Raw genomic sequence first — 23,222 nt, forward strand, 5'->3', positions numbered from 1 at the left:
TTCATTTATGGACTGTGTTGAATAAATGTGACTAATGATTCAATTTTATTAGTAGAGCAAACCCTCCTCGACATTAAGTAAACATACATGGTTAGATTCATCTAAAATGTGACTCTTATAACCCATATTTTTGGACCGTGTTAAATAAGCGTATACTATTATCAGATAAAACTTCTATAATGTTTTATTATGTGGTATGTTATGTGGTATGAGTGTGTTCGGTATGTTCGGTATATTCTGTGGTATGTGACTTCTATGCTGTATTCTTTGGTATAAGTCAAGTGGGCTTATAATTCACTCTTTCAAGCATAGGAGTCCAAAATATGAACCACCTTTTCACTATGTTCTGCTGCATGGTGGACCATAATTTGAACCATCGACAATACAGGTAGGTACATGACGAGAAAGTCCCAGCCCCATTTTCACAAAAGCCTGTTTAATTTTAATCGTGATTTAAGGTAACGATAACCAATCAGATAAGCCTTCTTTTCGAGAAAGCAGTCTCTGTTCTCGTGGCATTTAATCATAATTAAAATTGAGCAGGCTTTTGTGCAACCGGGCCCTAGTACTGGAGGCTATATTCAGGCTCTTATATTGGCGTATGAAGGAGGCTCCTTTTTCCTTTTGTATTATCCTTGAAATGCAAAATTTCCAAAAACCTTGTATATACGTCGACGCGCAATTAAAAAAAAGAAAATACCTGTCAAATTTCATGAAAATCTATTACCGCGTTTCGCCGTAAATGCACAACATATAACCATAAAACATTCAAACATTCAAACATTTAAACATTAATAAAAATGCCAAACCGTCAACTTGAATCTTAGACCTTACTTCGCTCGGTCAATATTTAGTAGTTCTGTGAACAGTAGACCTCACGCAGTATTCTCATCCACAAGTACCTGATTGAAACAGAACTATAGAAATTATCGAAATACAGCAATAGACTGGCTTCTCCACACATCTGTGTAATCACTTGTCAGCTGATTTATGATGAATAATTCTTTAGTCTGATTCTAACTAGACAGGTTAGATCCGTGCTATGACTTAGAATGAACTTGTTCTATGATGTCTTATTTGAAACCAATCGTATCTAGTGTGGACCATTCTTATTTCTACCTCATGTTCCATTCTACCTCAGTCCTCAACACCCTCAAGCCCAATTTACGAACTTTGCAATTCAACTCAACAATAAACCGTACTCATAACATTTTGCTGACACATGCAAAATTCACCGCCCTCCCTCCCCGAAATACGCAGCTCAGCGAACGTAGAGCTGTTATAAAGGAGCGGATATCATCGTAAAATTTCGCCTCAACATACATGATGAAAAACGTAGAAGTCATAAAAATGTCATTTGCAACATCTGTACCAAGTACTACAATTTTATAGGCGCCATGTTGGAAATTTTGATAAATTGACAATCTTCAGAATAGGATGATATGGGTCGATTTTATGAAGGCTGGAAACTCCAGTAAATTGCCAATTTTTCACAGAAAGTCTACACGGTGAAGAAAATAGTCTACTTGCAGGAAAATTGAGTTCTACAACGGAACATACTTGAACTAAACAGGGAAATGATCGTACTTCGTATCATGAGGAAATCTTCGTTTTCCGTAGATGATAGTTCAAAAATGAGTTTCGTGACGATTAAGTCCTTGAACTAGGATCTATTTCAAACCAAACACTCCATTTATCAAATACATGACATTGTAGAGATTGTTATCACAATGTGGTATGATATTATGTGACATGCAAATTAGTTCATTCCATAAAATTGTAATAAAAAGACCAATTTCTAAAATGTTTATGAACTTCACATTATACAATTTATAGAATTAATTCCGTCATCTATGGTGAGCGTTAAGTCATATGAACCCTGGAATTCTCATGTGCAACCTGAAAACTGGAACACTTAACAAGCCAGACAGGTCACACGCTACTATTTTTTTAAATAATATAATTTCTATATTTTATAAGAATCGATTAAGGTTAGTTCATGTTGATAGTCTTATTTCAAATGAGAAAACTTAATATTTAAATCTACTTATATTAATCTTAGTAATGCAAAATAATATGAAATATAGCCGACATTTTTATGACGTATTGTATCCAAAACTGGAAATGAACTGTCCGATAAACTGGGCAGAAGAACTGTCAGACATGGGTGGAAGCATGTAGTGTCAAAGTGTAGGATCAAATACATAAATAGACCCATGAAAATATTCATAGAATATTCTACCAGCCAAACAGTAACTAAATCTACCTCCAATGTCAGTTGACGGTTCAAAAAAAAAATCTCGAATATTTCATCTGAGAATGCTAATTAACAAATGATGGGAAAACCTTGTTCACCAGATTTACCTTCAAAGAGAAACAAACCCCCAATTAAAAAACGCCTAAACAACGTCGTTAGAAAATGAAGTTGTTGTAGCCGACTTTATATTGTGAAACAGAGTAAGTCAATTTTGTTTCATGCGGCAAAATAATGAAGATATCCCACGAGAGTTTCGCTGTTTTTTCCTGAATTCAACAAACATGTTTGCCGAACATGTATGTCGAACATTTGTTCAGTGTGGACACGGCTTGACACTATCACTGTCTGACCATATTAATAGTATATAACGACAAATTATATGTTACATAATATACAATTCATTCTGGATAATAAGCCTAGCGGTAAAACACAAATTAATTTCAATGTATTATCATGAGTCCTACGATAAAAAAAGTTTCTATAGCATATCAAAAGTTGTTTTACTTTATCGAATACCTGTCATGGAATGCCTATCCCTATAATAATGTTTCATGGAGATACAAGAATATATTTATATCAATATTCATACACTGATCAAAAACACTATGAATACTATAAGAATATTAATCATGCAACACTAAAGCAGGATTCAAAAATGCTAAAAATTTTTCACATTGTTCAGGTGGAGATGTCAATAACAAACAAATTGATTACTCTTCAACAGAGTCTCAGATATTCAATTCATTTCTGCAAAAAGGAGAGAGATTATTGATATATTTTCTGTGAATGAAATGAATTTATTTATCAATGCAATGTATTCATATTATATAGAATGATACATTTTTGGAAACTAATGTACAGAAGCTAGTTTTAATTGAAATTTTTACGAAATGAGCTTCTGAGTTTCAAACATGGAAGAATAATAATTTGATTTGATAAAATGATGTAGACTCAATTTTGAAATTTTGACAAATTACAAACTCGTATCAAACAAATACTCAAATACTGAGTAATACAGTGGTGGAATAAATTGAATTTATGGAGAGCTATGAATACTAAATATTATAAAACGGAACATGGTCCAGGAATAGGTTCATTCGTAACAATCTCCACTTGAAAATGCACATTAAATTTCTTATAATCTATTTATTAGAATTCAATTTCTTATAAACTGACATGAATATCGATTATAATAGTTCAATTTATCAGCAAGCAATAATAGAGACGAGCTGCTTGGGGGAAGGGCTCAATATTGGAGTGAATTGGTGAATATTTTGTCTAGTTTCATAAATATTGGGACTGATTTGAAGATTGAGTAGGATTTTTCTTTGCACCAAGACTTGCCTCTTGAGGTGCGATGTCGAATACACTGTCTCTTATATCCACCAGTGCAAATGTATCGATGCACGGTAGAAGGAAAATTATGCCTGTTCAGAAAACATCATCAAAAAAGTCAAAAACAAATTTCTCTCTGATATTTCATGCAATTGGTGCGGTTTTCAGGTTGGTTTTCAATGTTAAACTCCACTTGCATTATTATTTCTCAAACACTTGTAAGCGAAATGAGTACTTTGGGAAAAAAATATTTGGAGTGTTCATAATGTAGCCTACATAAATGTTAAATCCCAATTTTCATCATGAATCCAATATTTGATAGAATTAGAGTATTGATATTCCGAAGTTTTTGATCTAACAACGATAGTAATATTGGCGTACATTTGGAATAATGATGAATCTTTACATATATGTGACACATGTATGATATGCATTATAACTATCATAGTATTTTTCGTCATTAGAATTTTGGAATAAACTACTCAAACAAATACAGATATGAAGATTTTTATTAGATGTTTTGTTATTATTGGATTCCTGACAATCTGTACAGTCTTTTCCGAGAATAAGCCTGAAATCAATTTAATTTTCAACTCCTATCAGCTCATGAGTGGAAAATAGCTAATAATATTCTTCTTCAATATTTTTGGATAGTAGTTCTCATCGAATTTCCATCTAGCTGTTACCCCTGTTGTCAATGTCTGCAGTAGCAGAAGTCTTCGGGGTGATTTACAGCATTTATTTAGGATTTTCTTTAAATAATGATTATATATTCTTCTGCAGTAATTCATGTGTAGTTTGAAATATTTGATACTACTTCAATAAATATTACTTCAATACTATAAAATTTATAAATCTGAATTTTATGAATTTATAGATTTCTAAATTTTAAATTTATGAATGAATACTACAATACTAAAATAGTTGAGTATCTAAATATTAATATTGATTCGAAATATGAGGAAGAAGTTATTTTGCAACTCCATCGAAATTCAAGCATTTCACCTATTATCGTGACAATTTTTTTTTTCGAAAAGTTCTGAAAAATTACGGAAGAACAGAAAATAACGGAGTATGAGAAGAAGAAAGTGTTGAAACGATGAAGGCGATAGGTAAGAAATGATGAGAAATTGGAACGTAAACAATATGATAAGGAAACGATCAGTGGATGAAAGCTTCATGGAATGAATATCAATATCATGGAATCATATTATGGTATGGAATCCAGTGAAGAATAAAGGTGCGTACAGACTTTCGCTCTGCTCCGCAACCGAACGTCACTCCAGCAGAGCGATTGATGATCGACCGGGGAGCAAGAGTGGTTCGACCGGGGAACGCGAGAAGATCCAACATCTTCCGTAACGTTCATGATGGGTGCGACTGCAGAGCGGGGGCAGCGCGACTGCGGTACGATGAAGGAACGAGGGTGGTACGAGGGTGGAGCGTGCTCGGTGCGGGTTGGAAGCGCGTATATGTGTACGCAGCTTAAGAACGACCAATCACGAACAAGATCCAGACTGGAGCCACTCCTTCAAGATATGTCTACGCTCTCCTGATTGGACAACGATTTCAGATGTATTTCTACGTTCTCCCAGCAGATGGCAGCAAATACTGGGTAAAGTTGAACTTCTCTCTCTTACAAAGAGAAACCATAGAAAAACAAAAGCGTAACTTATGCTATGGTTTCTCTATGACTCTACCCATTCTCTGATCAATCTACAGTTTCAAATTAATTATGCCGAATTTTGATTCTCATTAAAGTCAGTTACAAATTTCAATTCACTTCCCATCAAATTTATCTATTCAATGGGACAAATCATAACCAAAACTTTTCAACTTGCCTAGAGCACGAACCTTTCTACAAAAATCCAGTTGACCAATAAAAAAGTGTTAGAAATAGGCTATGAAGACCCTTTAATAACATGCAAAACAAAACCTGTTGAACTAATTGAAATCAGTATCGACTTCAACAATGAACAATCAATGCAAATTAATTGGTTTTGTTAGGAGTGAAAATCTCCATTTTCGGAATTTAGATCTTTTCAGATGAGAGAATGAATGTATCCTGGTGGAGAAGAGGCCTTCCAGGAAAAGAGAGTTGTATGCTTTCGAGTATCTATCTCAGTGTCAACTCAAACCCTCTCTGCTTTTCTGGCGAGTTTTTTTTTTAACGTCAAGGGTACTTGAGTGAGACGGTCGACCAGCAGTGCTTTTCTTCCTCTTTTATTTTTTCATCATTATCCTATTCTTCTTCCTACTCCTTTCTTCCATTTTCTTCTTCCTCGTCATTTACTTCTCTTCCATTTATTCTTCCGAATATACTGTGTTTTCTTTCTTGTAGTACTACTCCTCTTGCCTTCTACTCCTACTATTTCATCTACTCTTCCTCCTCAGTCTGCTATTTTTCTACTTCTCCTCATTCTATATCTGCTCCTCACTGTCCTTCTGCTTATCCACCTTCTTCTGCTTCTTACTTTCTCTCTCACTCTGATTCTCTTGGTAGAGATTTGGTAGAGAGTTAGTGGGGAGGATATTTTTAATATTCTTTCCGAAGAATGGACATTGATATGTCCAAAGCTCCGCCAATTTATGTAGATGCATAACAATATAATATCTATAGTTATTATATTACAAATCACTTTTTCATATCATATACAGTTCAATAATATTATTTTCTTAGTCTATATTATGTAAATTCATCTATAATTTTGCTGTATTGTAAGCTATTGTATATAAGTGAATAAGCCAGTATATTGTAATCTACATAAATAAAGTACTCAATCAATCAATCAATCAATCAATTCTTGTTCACTCTTTTTCGGTTTCTTTCCACAACTCCTCTAACTTCTTTGTTTCTCTCATGATGGTCTCTTTCGTCGTTCACTGTTCGCCTATTCCTTATTATTATTACTTGTTCCACATCTACTTTCTTTCTCTCATCCAGCTATTATTATCTCATCTCCCTTCTCGCCTCTCTCCTCTCAATTTCTCTCCTTTGTCATTTCATCTATTTATCTATTCATTAATTTTTTATTTACACAAAAATGTGTAGAATTTTCATAGTATTCTACTTCCAGCTGTGATTTTCTTCATTGTATAGTTTCCTTCGATATTGCGTCGTCTCCTTCAATATTTTCTTGGTTTTCTCTCACATCTCTCATCATCACGCATCTCGCATATTTCCTATTCCCTCATATTTATGTACCTCATATTAAATTTCAAGCCTTTTGAATTGATGAATATTTATCGTTTGATATATGTTTGATTTGTCTACTTTTCTGTTTTAATCATTTTGAATTATTCTTGCAGTAGTAATAAACGAAATAAATGTCTAGTCCCCTAATTCATGTTTTTCCTTTTTTTTATGCATGCCTTTTCTCTTTCCTTCTCATGTTTCCCAATAATTTCTTCAGTTCTCCTTCCTGTTTCTTATCTTCTTCTCTGCCTTCGTCTCTCTTTAGTGTTGCACATTTTCAAGTTGATTCTGCTAACATTGTTTCCTCTTTTCTTGTGCTTCTTCTTATTCTTATACTCCACCCTCACTCTATTTTACTTTTTATCCTCAACCTTACTAAACCTCAATCTCATCTTCTCCTTTCTTTTTCCCATTTTCATCCACCATCTGAAATTCATCTTTTTTCTCTCTGCCTTCTTCTCTCTTTCGTGTTGCACCTTTTCAAATTGATGCTGCTAACACTGTTTCCTCGTTTCTTGCCCTTCTTCATATTCTTGTTCCTCTCCCTAACTCACTTTCTCCTTCTTATTCATTCTCATCTCACTTACCTCATTCTCATTTTCTCCTTTCTTTCTCTCGTTGACCACGCCATATTTATTCACCATCCACTCAGTTTTCTTCTCCGTCCCCATCTCCTACGTCGTCAATTTCTCTTTCTTCCAATCTTTTCTCTCTTTGTCTCTCACTCTCTTGCCACATTTCCCTCCTCCTCTTCACAATCAGTTTCACCACTCGCCACTTCAGTTCTCTCTTTTTCCCACCATTCTTCCTTCCAATCTCTCACCCCACCACCACACCTTCCCCTCTCATCACTCCCCACCCATTCCCTCCACTCCACTTTCGATTCTTTCCACTTCTCGGCCCGTTTTTCCTCATTGCCCCCAATTACAGCGTATCATGGAATGATAAAATCAGACTTCTCATTTCGCTCGGATGGAGGTACAAGTCGATTTTCCTGGCCAGTTATTCAACAAAATTCACTTAAAACTGTCAGCACTCCCCATATAAAACATCAATGCTTCCCACTCAATTAATACTGACAGTTCAGAGTGAATCTCACAACATAAACTCCACCGGTCACTTCGAGAGCGAGTTCCCGAAATCGCTTCGAGTTGATTGAACTGAATAAAACCTCGATTTTATATCAAGACTCTTGAAATTTGTGAGGAATGCAAATGTTCACTGTTCGCTTCGATCAAAATTCGGGAGTAAGACTAGTTGCTATAGGTAGTAGCACACACACTTCACGGGCAGGTACTCAATTTTGTGCAACATATTATCGGAATACATTGGACTATACATACAGGAGTTATGTGAGGTAAAATTCATAAGTGTTCTACAAGAAATCAGGCACCTCATTAATAGCTCACTTTCCAATTTCAGTCATATGAAGCTGCGTCCAAGATTTTCCGACATTAATTTTATATACCATCATTATTCCAATTACGTTCCAATTACAGTCATATGAAGCTGTGTCCAAGATTTTCCGACAAGAATTTTATTTACCATCATTATTCAAGGCTATTTAAGATTCTATTATCAAGATAGTAATTCCATCAAGATTTATTTGGTAGAAAGACTATGATTCAAGAGAATACCCGTTAAATCTCACTCCATTTGCAATCAATACAATAACATTTCGTTTGTTTAAAGCTTATTTACTGTATTCGAATAAGCCCCTCAAGGAATTATGACGTGGAACGAGGAATATGGATAAATGTTGGAGAAATACGAGCTCTCTGCGTATGACCATGGATAACTAATATCCTTACCTATGGTCAAGTTCAAACTCTTCAACATATAACAAATGAGTGTCCAATGTACAGATTTCCAACAGGAGCTGCGGGCCTCCTCACTCTCACCAGAGAAGCTATAGAGTGGCTGAGTGACCTGGAGGTTGACATTTGAAAATATGGAGATTGATTTTCTGTGTAGGGTTCTTGAACCCAATAACTATTTTTTCTATGTTTTACATTTTGACAGAGCCATTTGACTGGCAAGCATGACATTCACATAATATTGTTTCATTTTATTATTATTATGACAGCACTTCATACAGTGTAAATATAGTATATTTCGCACCTAGAGCAGAAAATGAGATTTTTCCAGCTCGAAATCGGTTTTCAAGTCCGAGGCCGTAGTTCGAGGACTAGAAAAGATTGAGAGCTGGAAAAACATTTTTGCCCGTGGTGCGAACGATATTTTCCGCCACACTACAGGTATTGCTGACAAAATAAATAAAGAATACAAAATAAAGAATACTCGTTAAGCTATCGTACCTATCTCTTGATTTTAGTGGTAGAAGATTTGCAGTCAGGATTTCAGATTCTTTTAAAATTTCACTTCGAATACCACAGTAATCTTCAAGCATTTTTGAAAATTCGGAATGCACTAATCAACAATAAATAATTGAATAAAACTGGTTGCGAAGCGAATTAGTTTGATTCGAAACTGGAACTGAAATCATGGCGACTTCAGCTGATGATGAAAGTGGACACTCGCCCGATCTAGCGGATGACTTATTAACTACTTCCATGAGCGGCTGGAAAGAGACAACTTTCTGGCCTAGAACGGAAAAGAAACCCTTTTCTGACGTCGTCTGCAAACAAGGTCTTTCAGATCTACGTAGGGACTGGAAAACAGCTGCTTTCTGTGCCGTGTGGCGAAAATATTATTTATGATCGTTTTCTTCCCTCACGCCATTCGCATATATATTGTCCCTATTGTCCCTGTCTTAACATGCTCCCATATCGTAACATACACAGATAAAGAGCTCTAATCTGATCCAATCTAACCTTAGCTCACGAATATCTCATAGAATTCAACAATCAGTATACATTTATTCAGGTTGAACTGAGTATCCATTTCAAAATTATTGTACCTTGGTGAAATTACTGGAAATGCAATCTTTACTTATTGGTAGTGGGCCTTTAGACTATAATAATATTCTCAGGAGTGATGGAGAGGATATCAGTATCAAAATACATTATTTAAGCAAAGTTAATGCAAATGCAGAGTGACCTGGCTGGCTCAGACGAATAGAGTCATGATGTAATCAGAATGTAATTCTAAGAACTTGAATAAGCTATGAATAATCAACTGAAATCAAGGGTTGCTGCTCCATTTATTCAGAATTTCTGATCAGAAGCACTCAAGCGAAGTGAAACTCACCGGTTATATAAGTTACTTCAGATATTCACATCCAAAAACCCAACATGAAAGCGGTCTTTAAGAGTATCTTAAGACACTCAGAAGACTTGAGATATGGATGATAACTGGAGTATTAATTTAGGGACTTGAGAAATAGAATCCCTGGAGAGAAGGTGAGCTACATCTTGCTTTTAAATATTAGTGACTGTTATTAAGGCGCTCCGTAAAATACCAGGAAGAACCCAGTCATTCCTGTCTCAAAGAGCAACAATATTTAATTATCAACTAAACGAACTTCCCGGCTTGTAATCCCTTTGTGCTTTCAACGGGCCAAATTCAATTATTTCGCACTGTTATGAATAAAACACCGGATTTTCGCTTGCCTTCACCATTCATTAGGCTCTGATGAGCATTATTGCAAAAATGTATTTATGAGGGAATTTCAATTTGGAGAATAGGATTATTTCAATTTAATGCTTGGACGTGTAATATTCTATGGCAGCATGAGTTGAGGATTTGAATTTGATTTGATTCAAATATTCTTCTTCTATTAGTGCGTCTCCTATCGGAGGTTCGCTATCAGCACAGCAAACCGGATCTTATTCACTGCCGCTCGAAACAAGTCTTTGCTGCTGCAGTCAAACTAATCCCTCAAATTTTTAAGCCAGGAAACACGTCGCCTTCCAACACTCCTTTTTCCGCTGATTTTTCCTTGAACTATATTCTGCAGGGTTATATATTTGTGGCTTCTCATTAGATGTCCAAGATACAGGAGTTTTCTCTTTTTTATGGTGTAAACAATTTCACATTGTTTCTTCATTTTCCCTAGGACTTCCATGTTGGTGACTCTATCCGTCCACGGTATCCGCCACATCCTACGGTAGCACCACATCTCAAAGGCTTCCAACTTATTCATATGGCTCTTTTTGAGGGTCCATGATACCATCCCATACAAGAGAGTGGAAAACACGTAACAGCGTAACATCCTCATTTTCAATACTATATTTATGTCCCGGCTCGTGAACAATTTTTTCATTCTTACAAATGTTTTTGAATTGATTCAAATAGCTCGATTCAATTATTGTTGTATATTTCAGAAAATTTTAAATTATGTAAGTCAATTTTATAGGTTACAAATGTTATGCGCTAATAATTTGATGAATTGTAGGAGGAAAATAGTTGTTATCTCAAAGTTTGTAGCATTGGTAGCATTTGTAGCATTTCATAGAGAAATTTACAGTATTTGAATAAATATCTATCTATAAAATAACTGTATTTTGTTATTTCTGCAGAGTATCTGCATCTAGATCCTTTTCAATTAAACAGCATATTTCATATTAATTTAATATTTCATTGTTCTGCAGAGTATCTGCATCTAGATCCTTTTCAATTAAACAGACTACTAACTCTTTATTAATCATGATTGAGTTTGATGTTCAATATAATATTCATTGCTATTATTCAATACATCGACACTGATATTCTTGATATTCAATGTCAGTGTCAAATATTTTTATGTAATCAAAGTATTATCAGTCAAAGAATATATTTCCATTACGTGTGTTGGTCCATAGAGAAAAAACAGCATGAGAATCCCACCGTTTATGTTTCAAATTAACTATGCTTCACTACTAACTCAAGTTGATAGTCCTTAAAGTTCTTTCTCATAAAGCTATATGACGCTGCCAATCTCTCATATTTGTCTTAGCTATTATTCTATTTCGAATTAATGATAGTGAGCATCTTGCAAATTATTTTTTCCTACAGATACCTTGAAAAGTGACCATTTCTGCACTGATTGCAGGCCGCAAAGAATCATTTTTCTGCACTAGTGCGCAAAGTGAGCACTTGCGTACTCCAGATTTGCAACATGGCAACGCAAAATACTTAGTAGGTTATATGGAGCAACAGTGCAGCAAAATCAAAATGAAGTTGGTAACAGTGACTGCTGTGGCTGCTATAGTGAGCAGAGCTGCAACGAAGCACAACGCGCTAATTATTATTCATTATATATTATAACCAAGGACAACGAGGACTTTCAGATTTTAGGATTAAGGTTTTTATCAATAATAAAATTACACAGAAAAACATTTGATGGATTTCAGGCAATTTTACCCATAATTACCCACTTTTCATATTCAATGGTAACTGTAGGAAAAACTTAATGTGAAATACGTGCGCAAAGTTCCTCTGCTGCACTCAAGAAACCATTCCGCCCTCGCCTGCGGCTCGGGCGTAAACGTTTCTTTCGGTGCAGCAAACTGACACTTTGCGCACTAGTTGCACAAATAACTATTTTCCCACAGATACCTTGAAAAGTGACCATTTCTGCACTGATTGCAGGCCGCAAAGAATCATTTTTCCGCACTAGTGCGCAAAGTGAGCACTTTGCGTACTCCAGATTTGCAGCATGACAACGCAAAATAGTTAGTAAGTTATATGGAGCACCAGTGCAGCAAAATAAAAATTAAGTTGGTAACTGCACTCATAGTGAGGCCCACGTTATAATGGCAGTGGAGAACAGCGTTGCCTTGCCATTATGTGCCTTGATTATAGTCATTTCAATGCTTACATAACATAAACCCCCTTCATGCAGTCAGATAAATTTTTAATTGAATTACTAATCATTATAATTCAATTATTACTATTCAATTTTAAATAAATTGAGGTTTTTATTAATAATAAAATTACACAGAAAAACATTTGATTGATTTCAGGGAATTTTACCCATAATTACCCACTTTTCATATTCAATGGTAACTGTAGGAAAAATTTAATGTGAAATACGTGCGGAAAGTTCGTTTGCTGCACTCAAGAAACCATTCCGTTTCTTTAAACGTTTCTTTCGGTGCAGCAAACTGTTACTTTGCGCACTAGTTGCACAAATAACTATTATCTTCTTGAAATTGTCTCTTTTCTGTTAAGGGCTACTTGTAATATAAATAGAAATAAAAATCTCAGTACCCTTTTTTGAATTATTTTATCACAACATGTTTCAACATTCATGCAATTTTCAAGTGATTTCAATCTTTCTGATTTTGATCTCATAAATCACTTGAAAATGGCATCAATGTTGAAACATGTTGTGATAAATTAATTCAAAAAAGGGTACAGAAATTTTTATTTCTATATATCTTCTTAGAATGTATGAATTTAGGGCTATTTTCTTGCATTTAGGAAATTGAATTATAGTACCCTGATATCAATTAAGTACTAAATTGATATAAAATTAATTAATAGCTACTAGTTTCGGTGATCACACCATCATCAGGTTATAAAAATACATTTCAAATAAATGTTTACTAATAGTGATCACAGGAACTAGTAGTTATAATTTGTATTATTTTATTAATTTCAAAGGGTAGCCAACTATAATTAACTTGTATAAAAAATATTGTTATCTCATAGTGTAGCTATTTTTGAATCTATTACTATTATAGCATCAGAGATGCTATAAGTATCAAGTATTATAGTAGTTTAATTCGCAATGGCTTAGCTATTATTACTGGATGTTGGATTTATTATGAAACTTATTGTTTACAATGAATTTGTATAGTTCATATCATACTATGTTCAAATTATTATTGAATTATTTAGTGACAGATACACAACACATATTAAGCTCATGTGTCTCAAATGTCTTCATATGCACTATTATATTTTCAATTTATTTGTGTTATTCTTGTAAATATATTAGAATATTACTTATGATTCAACAGTTTTAATCAAAGCCTCACTAATGATAGATGAACAATTGAGTTTATTCACCTTTGTAATGATGACAATCAACTATAGTGAGGTCCACGTTATAATGGCAGTGTTTGATTAGCAATAGTATTTCCATCCTTGTCTATCGTTCAACAAAGCGGATAGCGCTATCTCTTCCTCGCTTTGCTCTGTTGCCAAATCGTCTTTTAGCAATGTAGAATTGATAATTAATTAACAAGATATTTCATTTTGATTATGAAAATTCATTATGAAATTATTGAAAAATATAATTTATTTCTCAATAATATATAATTGACTATTTAAAACGAGAATGGAATGTTGATATTACATCAATAAACCTGTATCAGCTACAGTCTATAGAAGGCATTGACAAGAAAGAGGATCGGCAACGTTTTTTCCTATCTTTCTCCACTGCCATTATAACGTGGACCTCACCATATCAATCCGTGTTACAATTGGGAGCTCTCTATCTATCTCCTGTCTAAGCGATGCATTGTGTGTTGTGAAAACTACCCAATCACCTGACATCCCCGTCACAGAAGAGTGGGTCACACCCCTGACCCAAGAGAGTCAAACAGTGTGACCCTAGGGGTCACAAGGTCACCGTACGTCAACAGTATCGATCTCCAGTTAGCGACACTCACATTTCTCTGATTAGGTAAAACCGTTCATTGTTTGTTTATCGTCATCGAACCTGAATTCCGTTGTTGTCTAACCTTGATTTGAATAATGGAGACTACTACCACTTCAGATCTACCACCAGTTGAACGTACGTTTAAACTGATCTAATGTAGGTAGTAACTGTTCAACTGTTTAAATGTTCAACTGTTTAGCTGTTTAACTGTTTAACTTTTAACTGTTTAATCGTTTAACTCTTTAACTGTTCAACTGTTCAACTATTTAACTGTTTAACTGTGATTTTATGCCACGAGAACTTTTGATAAGGTGTTTAATATCAGCGATTAATCATGGTGGAATTTCATAGACCAGGCTTTAGTTTACAAACTTTCAAAACAGTCGACTAAAAAGAACTTATAGAGGCGTATGGATCACGCTATTTTATATATTGTCATGTTTCAATATTGAGCTGTTAGAGACGTTACATGAAGATTTGCTTGAATTGTTTCAAGTGAGCACAGAAAGAATGAGAATTATATGAGAATCATAGGAATATTTCATTAAAAATGAAAACATCACGAGAGAAGTGTAGAGAATGATTCGAGAATGACAATAGTGTTGGGGCACTGATTGTCGAAATTACTGTTATTATAGTGGCTAAGAAGGCAAAATATCAACGACACTTCAACCACCTAGCACCAAAACTCCACAATTTACTTCCTGTACACATTAAGATAATAGAAAACTCAAGAAAATTTAATTTCGAACAATATGTGAGCTCACTTACCCAATTTATTTGCACCCCCACTCTAAATTTGATTGTATTACTACTACACCTGCTCTAGAACATGGGTTTCCCATAGGTGAGTAGGTTAATTTCCGAAAAAAAATTATTTATATTTGTAGTAAATTTCATATCTTGCATTTTTGAATATTATGTACATTTTATTGATAAGATTATTTATTTGTATATTAATGGGAATAAAATTCATTTGTATTTATTATCATTTGTATAGAAACTACAGTGGCAAGTAATCGAGGATGGGTTTATTGGAAAGAATTATAAGCAGTCCACCAATATTCATCAACGATCCGACTAGACACCGTATTTGTTTCAATCAATTCATTCAAGAATGTAGTAGAAATTTCACCAATGATGATTGTTGGTTATGAATATTTCTATTGATAGGATAATGTTATGGTCATTAGACATCTCCTGTTAATGGACTCCAGAATAATTCTAAATATTAAAATATTCCAATAAATGAATATATTTTCTAAAATATTTCTAATATTCAGAAATATTTTAATTATTAGATTGTACTTGCTCATTCATGTAGATTACAGAATATTTCTGGAGAGATAGTACTGAAGATAACCGAAATAGAACAATTATTGAAGAATTGCGCGATAAAGGTAAAGTAGAATAAATCGTTCTAGGATTCTTGATGGAGAAATGAAGAAAGAAATGGAATAGGGAAGAGAATGTTGGAGGGAGTATATCAAGCGACTTTCAATCCTTGAAAGCTTCCGACACCAAACATGTTAGCTGGCTTCACTCTAAAACAAAGCCAAACATCTCCTAACGTTTGCACAGTTCTGGATCTTTCCTTTTCTCCTTCAATCTCACTCTGTAGAGATTTCTACTCCTTCCTCTTCTCCTACAACGAAAATCCTTGGAATAATTTCCACCTAGATTTCAAAACCAGAAATCTGATTTTCCATTCTTATAGACCTGAATTATAGACGAATCAACTGCAAGATATTACAGTGTATAATCATAGAGAAAAAAAATAGCATAAAGTAGATATCCCATGGTAAAGGGCGTTTAAGTGTTACTGTTATCTCAAGCTGATTACTGCGATTAGTACTGTTTTGTTGGGGTGAGGAGGTATGAACGGCACAATATGAGAGACTACCAGCGTCACACATCATCACGAGAAAGATCTACGTGGACTATCGACTTGAGATAACAATAAAAACTGTGACATAAACGTCCGTTTCTCAAATTTTATACATGTATATGTATAAAATATATTCATATGTATATGTATAATATATATTTTATACATGTTTCTCAAATTTTATACATGGTATATCTACTTATGATATTTTTTCTCTGTGGTATAATCCTCTGATATTATAAATCCTTTTTGCAAAGACAAGCAAAATATAGTCTTCCTATCCTTTCTGCTCATTTCTCTACATTTATCCGATGTTTATTTTTTATGTCTGTTTATTTTTCACATTCACACTGTCCATCAAATATCAAGTATTCATAGTTTTTCGTGAATATATATTCACGACAAGAGAAACATTATTACTAATTTCTATACGAACCAGTATTTAGACACTCAAGTCATTTAAATTGGTGAAACATCAGTTTATTTTCTGAAATAAAAAACTTTCAATGATTTTCTGTGTACAGACGCCAGAAAAATGATAACGTGATTTAAATTTTCGATGATTATTTCGTGATTAACTTTGATTCAATATTTATTTGAGTATCTTTGAAGACTGTTTTGGGGGCAGAAAAATACATATTGCCGGTTGCACAACAGCCGGTTTAATTTTAACAGTGATTAATTCCACGAGAACCAATCAAAGAAGCCGTCTTTTGAGAAACGCCTTTTCTGATTGGTTCTCGTGAAATTAATCACCGTTAAAATTTAACCGGTTGTTGTGCGACCTATTGGGCCACAAGATTGGACTACAAGATTAACGTAGAAATAATAGTGTTTCACGGGTCTTCTATGTAGAAAGAATAGCGTGTCTTTCTTGAATGCAGCCTCAACCTGAGACTAACCCAGACGATGGCATGCTTCTAATCAGATGCCAGTTTGATTTCAATTGTATGAGATGGAGGCTGACACACAAAGGCAACGGTGACTGACGTCTCGCCGCTCTCACCTCATTGCTGATGCTGATCAATGCTTCTCATTCTACTGATGCTGATACTGATGCTGCTGATTCTAATGCTGCTGACTGATGATGCTGGTTCTAATGCTGCTGATTCTACTGATAGTGATTCTAATGCTGCTGACTGATGATGCTGATTCTACTGATGCTGATTCAACTGATGCTGATTCTACTGATGCTGCTGATTCAACTGATGCTGATTCTGTTGATTACTTTGCTCAGCATCAGCCCAATTGGAGCTGATCCGAAACCACAAGAAAGCCCGTCGTTCCGATATACGGGGATGCCGGTTAATTACAGTCTGGGATGTGTGTGAATGTGTAAGACAAAGTTAAATTTCAGAAGAGAAAGGAGTTAGAACGTGAGAGAGGAAGGGGATGTGAGTGAAACATAGAGAGAGAGAGAGCTATAGAAAGTAGGTTGATAAGTGACAATGAGAGATAGAAAATAGAAGATAGAATGCTGACAATGAGATAGAAAGTGAGAGATACAATGATGACAAGGGGATAAAAAAGAGGTGTAATGATCACAATGAGATAGAAAATAAGAGCTAGAATTATGACAATGAGATAGGAAATAAGAGATACAAATGATGGCGATGAAATCGGAAGTAAGAGATAGAATAATGACCGATGAGATAGAATGATGAAAATGAGATAGAAAGCAAAAATGAGAGAGATAGACGCTGAGAATGTTTGAGAGAGAGCATAAATCAACTTCATTTCATCTTCAAATCAGAGTCAAACTCATAAGAATTGAGCTAGCTCTAAATTAATATGAAATGATCATATTTTATGAATAATCGTAATAGTATGATGCAGTTGGCAGATAAGTTTAAGATGGTGACAATTTAATTGTAATAGTATGATGCAGTTGACAGATAAGTTTAAAATGGTGACAATTTCGTGAGCAAATATTGAGATAATAATAAATAATAATGATAATACCCTAACACTTTTTTTGGTCATGTTATCAAAATTTGAGCCAAGCCACAAATGAATAAATAATATTTGTAATTTATTGTAACTATTGTATTTATTATACTCGTAACCCTCAATATAATTATCACATTGTGAATATAAATTAAATGATCAAGCTCAATTTTCGCTAATAAATGACAGATTAATGTACGCCAATATTATTATTCGTTAATGCGATCTAAAAGTTCATAAATATGTTTATTTTGCCATTTTCCTTTCAATGATCTTCTTCTCTCATTTGTGATGCTGTTCTCAGAAAAAGAACATATCATTCATAAGAAGTTATTGATTCCATATCACTCTGAATTTTCTAAATCTAGCATGAATCATAATATGTATGTGTCCTAATTTGAAATTATTGTTAAAATGCATCAACATACAACCTTTCTTGAACGATTACCCTAATATGAATATGTTTTCTGATATTGGTATTCACTCATTGAATTCAACAATCTATATAGAATAACAAGATTGTCAAGTCACTGTGAAAACTCATTTAATTTCCATTTTCATTCTCCAACCTTTTTCAGCTTTGTTCCAAATAAATTATTCACACTTGTAAGTTATTGTTGGAGCTTATCACCAGTCCTGGTGGGCAGGCAATCAAGCCAAGATTAATTTCTCCGCAATCAAAAAGCTGGAACAAAGGTTGGCTACTTTCTTTCAATGGAAAATAAAACGCTAGTCTGAGAAACATTTTCATTCAGTGCTTCCTGAAGCCCGCCTGCTGCTAAACAATGGAACGGATCTTTCCTTACAAAAGGGTGGTAGAGTAAGTAGCAGCTCCCTATTCTTAAAACTATTCATATTCAAATTGGAGGCGATTTGAATCATAAAAGAATCACGGGAAGTAAAAGTTAATTTGATTAACTTTGGGGATGGAATTTGTTGATAAAGATATTTTTTTCGGAGTTTATGAAGTTGAAATCATGCGAAAAATGGATGTTTACCTGGTCCTTTTGCTCCTCCTGAGACTAGGCGACCCAGTCGGAATATAACAGCTCTCTCATATTCTTGGACAACCTGGAAAAAATCGAAATATATTATATCAATTTTACAATATAATCAATCGATTTATCAAAAATAGAGAAAAATTAAAAATTTCAAGATTATTCGAAAATGTATTTTTATCATAAGAACGACAACAATATACCGTAAACATAGTTTGTGAGGTGCTAGTAGTCAGAAATTGAAAAACGTGAATCAAAGTCTCAATATTGATTAAAAATCAACTTGAGTTGGTTGTTGATGCATTAGATTTGGTTCAATCTGTATTGAATTAATGCAAGTCAAGACATAACAATTTATCGTGTTCTTAACATAAGTTATCAATAGTATTCTGCAATAAGTTGATAAGCCCTTTGATCTTACAAGACCAAATGGAGTATTTTGGAGGGTGATTGGTTGAAAATCGTTATAATTTTTTCTGTTGAATGATATTCATTAAAAATTTCCAAAAATAAAAAAGTTATTCATAGAATCCTATCCCAGCTAGTTATAGAAGATGGTTTTTTAATTATTCAGTATACTTCAAATAGAAAAGTACTATCTAGTAAAAAAGTCTTATCAAGTAAAAGTTCATCAGGTAAAAGCTTATCTAGTGTTTTCAAGTGAGAAAACATAATTCCAATAATGTTGATCATTATCACAATCTAGATCTTGCACAACTGTCCGACATTTTGAAATAAAAGTCATACGATAATAAAAATAGTAAATGGACTATTTAATTATTCAGTTCCACTGCATTGTATGTTATTTTTGGACTTTTCAGGGACTCTAATTATTTAAACAAAACATTGTGTGACTCCCATTACGCCCTAGAGGATATAACATGCATCTAATGCGTCATAATGAATAAGGTCAGGTATTTAAGGTACTGAATGATATCGGATCATAATAATTATGTAGTTATTATCTAAACTTGGAAAATTGAAGTCTCTCCTCTCATGGGAGGGACCGTTAGGCCTATATTTTTTCATTTTTAGTATAATCATTAATTTACTTCTCATCAACTTAATCGAATAGAATTTTCATATCATGAAACGTTCTATTTTTTACTTGTATAATCAAGTATACAAGTATGAAAGTATACAAGTTAACTTGTATAATAAATTTTGAGTCAATGTCAATATCAATACTGGAATGATAAAGATAGAGACTCGATGAAAAGAATAACAAAGATATTGAGAATATTCTCTAAATTGAATTAGGAACTATGAGATGAAAAACATGAAATCAGCTATTAGCTGTCAGAAGAGTGGGAGGGGAGATATATTGATAACGTCCGTTTGAATTCAAGGCTTGCTATTGGACGAGTGGGCGTGGCTCCACCATCCACCAATCAGAGAGAGCTTAAACATTATCCAGTGCATTTTGACAAAATAGCATTTGAGTGAAAGCTACAAACGTTACCACGACGCAATACTTCATTACATCAAATGATTCTGTTAAAGTAGCCTATGAATGATTATTCATATCTCAGTATTTTGTCTAATAACATTTTATTCGTGAAATCGGAACAAAACAGAAGCAACGGGATAATAAGTCAATATGTTGTTTAATAAAGCCTGACTTTTTGGAACAACATACTACTGTGGGCCTATTTAGAATTATTACATAGTCTCATTGATTATTCTAATGATACTAACAATATACAATTTTTATTTCACTATCTCAAACAGGTCTTGTACCTCGAGATGCAAATGCACGATTGGCATTTCATTTTATTTTGTAATAGTATTTTCCCATGTTGTCGAATTTGTATTGCTTTTATTATGTATATTTCTAAGTTGCTGTAATTTTTTATTTCTGCCAATAAAACAATTTGATTTGATTTACAATCTACTTGGTCAATCTTGAGTCGTTCACACCAAGGCGAGATATCCGTGTGATAATAGCCTTCTACTTTACGTCGTTATCACAAATTACAAAATGATGTATTCATTGTGGAAGTGATGGGGCGAGACCATTTTCAAAAATGAGTGGAATTTTAATTGGATTCGATTATACATTGACATCAGGGCCTACATCTATCTTATTTGTTATTGTCTGTATTATGGGCATAAACCTAAATACATTATTCGAACATAAATTTTGTACCATGCTCTTCAAATCCAAATTCAAGCTGGAATCACACCTGGAGCAGAGCCCAAACTAAGTATTCATCATGTTCCTACAAAGAGCAATCGATACAATACTCTACATAATAGACACCTTGCTCTATACTGAAATCTCTCTCTCTTTCTCTTGCTCTGTGATTGGTCCACGGTCCTGACGTTGGAGGGGAGAGACAGAGAAAAAAGGGGAGAGAGACAGAAGTGAAGAGTGGATAAAAGAGAGAAAGAGTGGATGATAGAGGAGAAAGGATAAGAGAAGAAAATAGAGGATAGTGGAGGTGCTGGAAAAGATAGAGAGGAAAGGAATGGATAAGGTAGGGAAAATTGGATAATAGAGGAGAATGTATAAGAGACGAAAAGGGAGGGAGAAAGAATAGAGAGGTCTCTCTCTTTCTCTTGCAGTGTGATTGGTCCTCCGTTCTGATGTTGGAGGGAAGAGACAGAGAAAAAAAGGAAAGAGAGACAGAAGTAAAAAGTTGATTAGGGAGAAAAAGAGTGGATGATAGAGGAAAAAAGGAGAATAGAGGATGTGGATGTGGAAATGATAGAGAGTCGAAGAATGAATAAGAGAGGGAAAGTGGATAATAGACGAAAATTTATACGAAACGGAAAGGGAGGGAGAAATGAGAGAGAGGAAAATAAAGGATAAGAGAGGAGTGTAGAGAAAGAGAGAGGATAAAAGAGGGAAAGAAAGTAGAGAAAACCAGGGACCTTCGACTCCCAGGAGGGTTGTCGCGATGCGGTTAGCGTTAAAAATTTCACACCGCGCACACGACTAAATGGAGTATCACGACCACAATGCACTTCGACACTGACGTTTCCAAATTGAATATTTCAAGATTATCCACCTGCCAGCCACACTGAAGCCAGATGTTGGTTACAGCACAGTTGGAGCAACATGCAGTTGTTAAAATATGTGAAATATACAGATCAACCTACATTCTAGGCCTACCATTATTGACAGAGAAAATATAGGACAATAACAGGTTACGCAGTTCGCATACACAACTCACTAGATCCTGAATAAAGAATAGATTGAGAGCCAAAGCAGTATGGTGCAGTATAGATCTACAGCAACCCGCAGTTTTCAACAATATTATACACATATAGGCCTAGCTCAAAGGAAAAATATAGCTCAAATATCATTACACTCGAACGAAGCAATGTGAACTGTATCAAACGTCATACATAACAGAACAAGCACTCATACTTCACTGGAACTTAAATGAAGTACGAGTAAAACGCTTGAATGAAGAATGAAGTGATCTCATATTTTATGAATGAATGATTGAGTGCAACATAGTAACATATAGTGTAAAACGCATCAGTATATCCTTCGAATCTACAAGTAGCATCGAATACAGAATCAAATGGCACTCAAAAAATGAATGAACAATGGGAAGTCAATTTTCACAAATTCATAGTTGGTGGGGTACAAGATGGAAGTTCAAATTCTAGTGAATTCATATTATGTACGATTCATTGATCGTATGTTGTGAAATTGAAGAGACTTGAGATGTTGTCAAAAAATCCACTTTTATTTAAAAAAAAAAATTATTTCACAGGAGCATGCTTTATTATTTATGTATTGACATGTTGTATGTTGTATATTGTCCAATACAACGATTTTTGGGTATATTTTGATTTGTGTTATAAGTTTTATTATCCTTGCAAGATGGAAGTACGGTATATGTGTATGATATATTTTTCATGGTAAACATTACTGGAGTGCAATGCTGGAGTGAGTCATGGCTATACAGTGATTCAAGTCAACTAGAGTATCCAATCAAGTACAGTAGTTGTAATAATGAAAATGGGTATTCCCTCATTGGTTGATGGAGCATATTAGCTCATTGAAAAATGATTTCAAAAGTTTCAATCAG

General features: G+C 34.2%; 1 protein-coding gene across 6 annotated transcripts in view; it reads right to left on the minus strand.

The window, feature by feature from the left end:
- The window catches only part of LOC111043416 (band 7 protein AAEL010189), a 320,350-nt gene that overhangs the window by 94,312 nt on the left and 202,816 nt on the right, over positions 1 to 23,222 (minus strand). For 5 of the 6 annotated variants that reach the window (XM_039429945.1, XM_039429944.1, XM_039429941.1 and 2 more), the window contains one exon: positions 19,174 to 19,246. In XM_039429945.1, coding sequence (XP_039285879.1) covers positions 19,174 to 19,246 — 73 coding nt within the window. Of the gene's footprint in view, positions 1 to 3,601; positions 3,685 to 19,173; positions 19,247 to 23,222 lie in introns of all 6 variants that reach the window. The other variant, XM_039429943.1, reaches the window with a different exon arrangement.

Source organism: Nilaparvata lugens, chromosome 6 (genome assembly GCF_014356525.2).
Source record: "Nilaparvata lugens isolate BPH chromosome 6, ASM1435652v1, whole genome shotgun sequence".
NCBI classification, from domain to species: Eukaryota; Metazoa; Arthropoda; class Insecta; order Hemiptera; family Delphacidae; genus Nilaparvata; species Nilaparvata lugens.